Source organism: Atta colombica, unplaced genomic scaffold (genome assembly GCF_001594045.1).
Source record: "Atta colombica isolate Treedump-2 unplaced genomic scaffold, Acol1.0 scaffold121, whole genome shotgun sequence".
NCBI lineage: Eukaryota > Metazoa > Arthropoda > Insecta > Hymenoptera > Formicidae > Atta > Atta colombica.
In genome coordinates, this window is record NW_017259208.1 from 1,089,252 (window position 1) to 1,096,613 (window position 7,362).

Sequence of the window (7,362 nt, forward strand, 5' to 3'; positions counted from 1 at the left end):
ATAGTCTAGTCAGGGTCGAATTATGGCTGGCTTCCATTTACAGGGCTGCATAATGGGGAGCTCTGTACCCGCGGTGCTCTGTATGTCACAGGAAATTGCAGGCGTGTTATTTCCATTTAAATAATATGCAAACACCCATTTGCACCTGTCTCAATTTACACGTGGATTGCACTTACATCGTTCTATTGCTTCTCGTTTCAAACATGATTCTTGAGATATACGTTCTGAATGTATACCATTCTATCGCTTTTACGTGTATATGTAACATTTTAGATAGGCACAAAGTGGTGAAACAAATGATACCACAAAATATATTCTACACTCTCTAGGCACTAGAATTTAATAAAAAGAATTAAATATTTTCAAAATTATAACTTCTAAGGTTCAAGATTTATTTAATTTTTTAAATAAATACAAGTACAATACTTATGTTCAGACATATCTTTCGAATTTGAATAAAGAGAAGTTTTTTTGAAAAAAAAAACACGCGTTTAAAAAATCCGATTTGAATCAGTATAACAAAAATTAATACTATAATAAAATGTAATGATCTGATAGTATTTGGACTTGTTTATTGACAAATTGCGTCGATAACTACACAAGTTACGTATTAAGTTTCCTGTACATCTTCTTCAGAGTTGTTCAACATAGCAACTGCGTGGACAGCATGACCGCAGCATAGACCGTGTATAGTCACTAATGATTAAAGTGGTAAAGACGTAACACAGCCAATGCATAGTCGGTGCAACCCTGGATAGGAAATCCAGTCTTTAAGGCACAAAGAATCGGGGCAATTGTGAGCAGCGAGCAAACTCAAGCCGATAGCACCGTACATAAATGAGGGTAAATGTAGAAAACGGTCTTCCATCAACAAATTATTCATACTCCTTATTAGGCGTGACCAACGGGAGTTGACGTAAGAATACTACGTAGACTTTGCAAAAAGTGTAACGCGCAAATATTTCCATTACGGTTTAGAATATCGGAAACTTCTTTCCGATTTTTATATTTTATTTTATGCGAAAAATGAAGATTTACTCGTGATGTATTCGTATGCGTTTCTTTTATAACGATTAAACAATTAAATTAGCTAAAAAGGATTAAACATGAGATATCAGATAATAATTGAGCCGCTTTAAAATGAAATTTAACTGGTTCATTAAATTTAAAAGTATAGCTCTCTCTTTTACGATTTAAAAAAAATGTTCATGTTTATATTCAAGATATATCAAATTGTTATCATATTCCAAACTGACATATTTAAAATTCAAATATTGAGAAAAAATTGAGAAAACATTGAGTAAAGCTTCATGTAACGTTTTCTATGTAAATGTTGTTACTCAACCGATCATGTCTGTGCAAGAAAAATAAATTTTCTATTTGCGTGGAGATCTATAAAGTGTTTAAGAGTTCTCATGGTTTAATTAAATATCTGTATCAATTTGATCTCCGCGAAACTATTTAAATATTAATTTGCTGCCAAGTTTTCAGTATTAACCTAATTTGCACGATGAATTTATTATTCATTCAATTTCCATATCCGTTGGTAGTATTCACTTTTCTAATAATATGAATAATTTTTATCATCTGTCTAAAAGTCTAAATATATTTTCTTTTTATAATAACATACGACTGTATACAGTTTTTGTGAATGTAATTAAATTCTTCTACGCGACGGGTCATTTATTTCGCGTCATCTGATTAATTTCTTCCTTCAACAACACTTCAATCTTTCTACTATAAACGGATTTAGTATGTAGCTTAAGAAACTAAAAATTACATGCAAATGCATATATCGGGCAGTAATGTATTTATTGTAAAATGACACGCGTAGAAATTTGTGCGTGCATTTCTGAATTAAAAAAATTATCTTATCAACTAATGTCATCATTGCATTTTAACCAGATAAATATTATAAGGGACAAAATTCGTGAAGCCAAAAATACGATAAGGAAAAGCTCCTAAATGTTTAGTCATCAAAAATAGAAAATAATAATTATAAGTAAGATCAAGTACTGCGATCTACGAATGCATTTGGTAGCGCCGTACATAACTTAATTACAAAAATAAATGTATATGCATTTCATATAAAAGCAACGTTACGATTGTGCGTAATAAAATATCAGAATTGTAACATATGCCAATAATACAGCTATGTTATTCTATGTGGAGAGATAATTGTGGTATTATTGTATTATTTAATATTATTCGAGTAAACCAACATGCTTACGGTTTAATTAAATTTGAAACCCACGAAGAATATGAATCCAACAGCTCTAAAGTCTCTTAAAAGAGTTAGACTTTTTTTTCGTTTCAATATGTATGCTAATATCGATAATAATTTTTATATTATGTCGAGATGTGCCATGAATCAAATGAAATAAAAGACGACAATATGAATGTTTAGATGGTCGGTTATTGAATTCGTGAGATGTAATCAATCGATTCGCAATTTTGGTCCAAAAGAGAATGGCTGTCTCATTTTGAGTTATTCAAAAAAAGAAAAGAGAAAAAAAACGGAAACGCGTTAACTACACGATTAATTCTGTCGAAGAAATGACGATTGTCTATAGAGCGTCCGCCGACTGTTCGCGAGATCCGTATACTCGATTGCACGTGCCTATATGATATGCTTTTGTTGTCCCTTCTTGCACTTCCTTCTACCCCCTGTTCCCAGGCACAACAGATATATGTATAAGGCGGAAAGACAACGCTCTTCCTTCGTTGCTATTAGAGGAGCTGCACTATAATTCCGCGCGCGAGGGACAAGAACAGGGAGTTGTTCTTTTTCACTGATATTACAAACGATATCTCGAATACTGGGGAGGGAGGAGCTCATGGATTGGTCCCGGCGATATTCACGGTGCGTAAAAGTGATTATAGGTCCGCACCCTCACCGCATTTACCATCAAAAGTGGCCATTCGTATCGAGATTCTCATACGTCAATAATGACGTCCATCGTGTCCACATTTTCATCACTCATTTAGCGTCGCATTACCGAACGTGACTGCGTGACTGCATCGAAATTTTGTCTGATATAAAGTCCATGTCATCAATGTCAAAAATTAATCAACATTGATGGGAATTAGATAGCCACAGTTATCGCTAAATATGCGATGAGAACGCGGATCATAGGATCGGGCAAAACACAGCCGATGCTAAACGTGCAGTGAAAGCACAACAGTTACATTCACGGGTGTGAAAATCTGTGACGGTGGTGTACCAAAAGATACGGTGCATCTATCGATATCTCTTTTGCTATATAAAACGAGCTGCAATGCAGGAATGCAATTTCCACTGTCGTTTATTCGATTTACCGTTTACACGAGTTTCCACGAGAATGGCGCTAACGATAGAAATAATGTAGGCGCGCGATATAGCGCGATCGCTGGAAGATAGAACGAGGTTCTTCCACGATGAGTAATCGATTTTTTCTTTTAATCGAGGTAATGTGTATAGACCGAATGATGATATCGACAATGGAAACGTATATAGCTTCGAAGGTAATAAAGTTTACGTCCCCGTTTCTACTGTGCGCAGCATATCCTTTGCCACAATGTATCTTAGATCACCAACTATCTTAAATTTAGAAGTAATGGGTGATGCGATGTTTACGTGAGTCACAAACACGGTGGTCTGGTGGACGGTATAAGACATTCGGCTGCACTCTTGTGGGATATTTTCGTTTTACATTTGCGTATTAATCGCTATACTCGGAACGAGATGAAATTAAAGATAACAATTTGAGAAAGGAAGAAGAGAAAAAGCAAATAGGAATAAATATTTTTGAAGACATTCTTGCGTCTCTCTATATAAAAATCCGCCTAACTGGTATTCGTAATAATATTTAGCAGAAATTACTTATAATTAACGCGAATATTATTCAGTTAAGAAACACTCGAAAAGAGATTACGGTCAGTTTTTGTAGTAAATATTTAAGAGGAAAGCAGATGGAATAATAAATTATAAAAAATACAAATGTACAAAATTTCTCTAGCAGAAAGTACAAATTATAGCGTTCACTATATATCAAGCATAAAGGGAAAAATAATCTATATAGAATAATAGATTCCTTGAGAAAATTCTTCGATTATGAACGATATATAGTGTCAATACATTGATTCATTTTATTTGCTATTAATGAAATGTATTATCTCTTTTATGAATATTAAAAAATATAAATTATGAAGCGAAGGAAGGAGGAAAGTTCTCTATTTGCTACACAAGTTCTCCTTGACTTTCTACACAATTTGCTTATTTAGATGGCTCGTGGTATAACCGCCGAGAGATTCCTCTCGTATTCACCTCTTCGTTCCGACGATATATATATAATATTTGAAATGTAGAATTAAAATTAAAACGATTATAACCATCGAGCACAGAGTCCCTGGATGGATTTTTGATCCCTTTTCTTAGGGGTGCAGAGTTTCGGAAGTGTTTCTCTTAATGAACCGTTTCTATTAATTCTACATTCCAGATAAATAATAGATATACCCTTTGCGGTCGTATATCTGGTGACAGCCGCCGCAAAAATTTTTTTTACCGTTTCGGTTGTCGGGTCTCAGCCGCCACGCTTCGCCGGCAGTGTTTATTTTTTGCCTAGCCGTTGAAAATGGGCAACGGAAGCCGTGATGCTTCGATGCAGCGAGGTATCGTTTTTACATTTTTCTTTTTTCTCTTGCCAAAGCATGCCTAATGGAATTTACGGGATTTTACAGGACAATCTTTGATTATAGGTGTATACACGCCGCGTCGTTCGCTCCAAAATAATTCCGACCAGTTGTGAGAGATACCCGTGTCTGAGCACGCTACGACCGCAAATGGTTAATCCAAACCTCCGGCTCTCTTGGTCCCGTTGGTTCGTAGGTTACAATTCCTCCGGTCTTCCTCTGCAACCCACCATACGAGAAAAAAAAAGAAAAAGAGACACTAGAGATTGGCCGGTTCGATCGATTTGAAAATCACGAAAATCGCGACCTCGGCTAGTTCTGTCGAGTTTACCATTTTTCTTTGTCATCGATCTTCCGACGCACTTCGCGACTCAAAACGACCCCGTATCATTTATGCCAATAATTCTTTTTCATTTGCGTTTTTAAAAAATATTAAGATTTCTTTCTTACGTGATATTTATCGCAAATATTACTACGCGTTTGCAAGACTTTGTTCTGAATTCTGCTTGTGAGTTTTATAAAGTGGAAATTTATAAAATGGAAATTAAGTAGAGCACATTAAAGAAGTAAACTGATATACTAATACTTGAATCTCGCGCTTTGTAGTTTTATAGTTGCCCGTATGTATATTTGTTAATTATGCTAAATGTATATGCAAGTATGACTCTATTCGCGATCTACTGCAATAATTCGTTTTATGTATGTCACGGCATAAATATTTATTAAACACGCGAAATTTAAACTCGTCGCTATACAAGAGATTATCTAGATATAAGTGAAAAACGAATGCAATTAGATTTCATTTGCAATTAGAATTTCGTAAATTATAATTTACGTTAATTTTCTATGATGAGTTTATTTATTATTTTTATCATTTCACTCGCGTCGTTCCAATCCGTACGAATAACTATTGATACAAATTTTAAAACAATCAATGGATTAATTTTGCCTTCAACAGTTTTCAGATAAGTTATCTAAAAGTTCAAGAAATTCATTGAAATTCATCGCGTGATTGGTCTTTCGTGAATAAGGGTAAAATATAAAACTCGACATAAACGAATATGATAATCTATAAACGTGCGTGTTCCTGATTTCAGTTGTTTATCGATTTAATTTTTCATAGTTTAACTTGTTATATTATTGTTCAGACTAACTGTAAGTGGTTCAAAAATATAAAAGAGAATTCTCAAGCTGCAGTTTAAATTATATTCCAATTACAACATATATGTACATTTTAATTCTTTTGTATCATGTACCTCCCCATTACGACTAATGAGTCAAGTAAAAGTCGAGCTCACGAATCGTGCAAAATAGATGAATGACTGAACGCCTTCGAGTTACCTGTTTTCGTGGCGAACGGATCCTTGGGATGATTCGTCTTAATGGCGTTCATTCTCCGATTCTGCGGTCCTTGGCCGCCGCCAGTGCATCCAACGCCGGGCGTTTGGCCCATACCGAGGCCGTGGGGCCCAGTGGTAACCGTGCCCCCGGTGGACTGCAAGTGTGACATTTGCTGACCGCAGCCTGGGGGCCCGACGGTTCCGGGCCCGCCGGCTACGCCGGGCGGCGCGCCGGGTGCCCTCACACGTGGCTGTTCGACTGGCAATACACGGCGTCTCTTCTTTGGTAGTTTGGCTCGCGCCTGCGTGTGACTGTAATACATCGCAAAGTTGCTAACGATCACGGGCACTGGCAGGGCGATCGTGAGGACACCGGCCAATGCGCAGAGCGCGCCGACGAACATCCCGATATACGTTTTCGGCACCATGTCCCCATAACCGACAGTCGTCATCGTCACCAGAGCCCACCACAAACCAAGGGGTATGCTCTTGAAGTCGTTCTTCGGATTGTATTGAGTGCGCTCCGCGTAGTACACAAGGCTAGCGAAGATGACAATACCGAGGACGAGGAAGAACACCAGCAACGTGAGTTCCTTTGCCGAGGCGCGAAAGGTTTGTATTAGGATCTTCAGGCCCGAGGAGTGGCGAGTGAGCTTGAACAGCCTCATTATACGTATGATGCTCAAGAACTCGAGGATATCGGCGTTCTCCAGATGGGCCGCAAACCGCTGCAGCGCCAGGTCAACGTAGAAACTCAAGGTCGCGACCATGTCGATTAGATTCACCGAGCTCTTGATAAAGTCACAACGATTCGGGCTCGCGGTAATACGTATCAAGAACTCAAGAGTAAACCAGGCGTTACAGACGCATTCGATGTAAAAGAAGACATCATGGGCATTGGTGCGAGTCTTGTCTACCACCCAGGACGTCACGTTGTCAATCTTTACCGAACGATTCACGATCATCGGCACTCGCATATCCGGATGAGTTTTCAAGCAAAATGAAAGTATCGAAACGCAGATGAAGAAAACGGAGACTATACTGATTACCTGAAAGATATCCAGACGTACGATTAACTTGTAAATGTTATATAGTAAAAAACTTTAATAATACAAAAAAGAAACAATATATATTACTTACATATTAATAAAAATTAACGTAATAAAAATTACATAATAAAAAACTATATTGGTGATGTTTTATATGTAGAATTATAATGTATATATAATATATAATTGAATCAATTATTTTATATTCATTGCTAAAACTGAAGATGAATAGTTATGAAAACTTTATTATAGTATAAACTTTTATAAATAAACATGTTTTTTTTTCTCTAAATATGTAGATA

The 7,362-nt window shown here is 36.6% G+C and overlaps 1 protein-coding gene across 1 annotated transcript in view; it reads right to left on the reverse strand.

Moving 5' to 3' along the window:
- Positions 1-595: 595 nt before the first annotated feature.
- Positions 596-7,362, reverse strand: part of LOC108694674 (potassium voltage-gated channel protein Shaw) — an 11,971-nt gene continuing 5,204 nt past the window's right edge. The window contains exons 4-5 of the mRNA XM_018204303.1: positions 6,013-7,060; positions 596-696 (exon numbers count right to left, since the gene is read on the reverse strand). Of these exons, the coding sequence (XP_018059792.1) occupies positions 611-696; positions 6,013-7,060 (1,134 nt within the window). The 3' untranslated portion in view covers positions 596-610. The remainder of the gene's footprint in view (positions 697-6,012; positions 7,061-7,362) is intronic.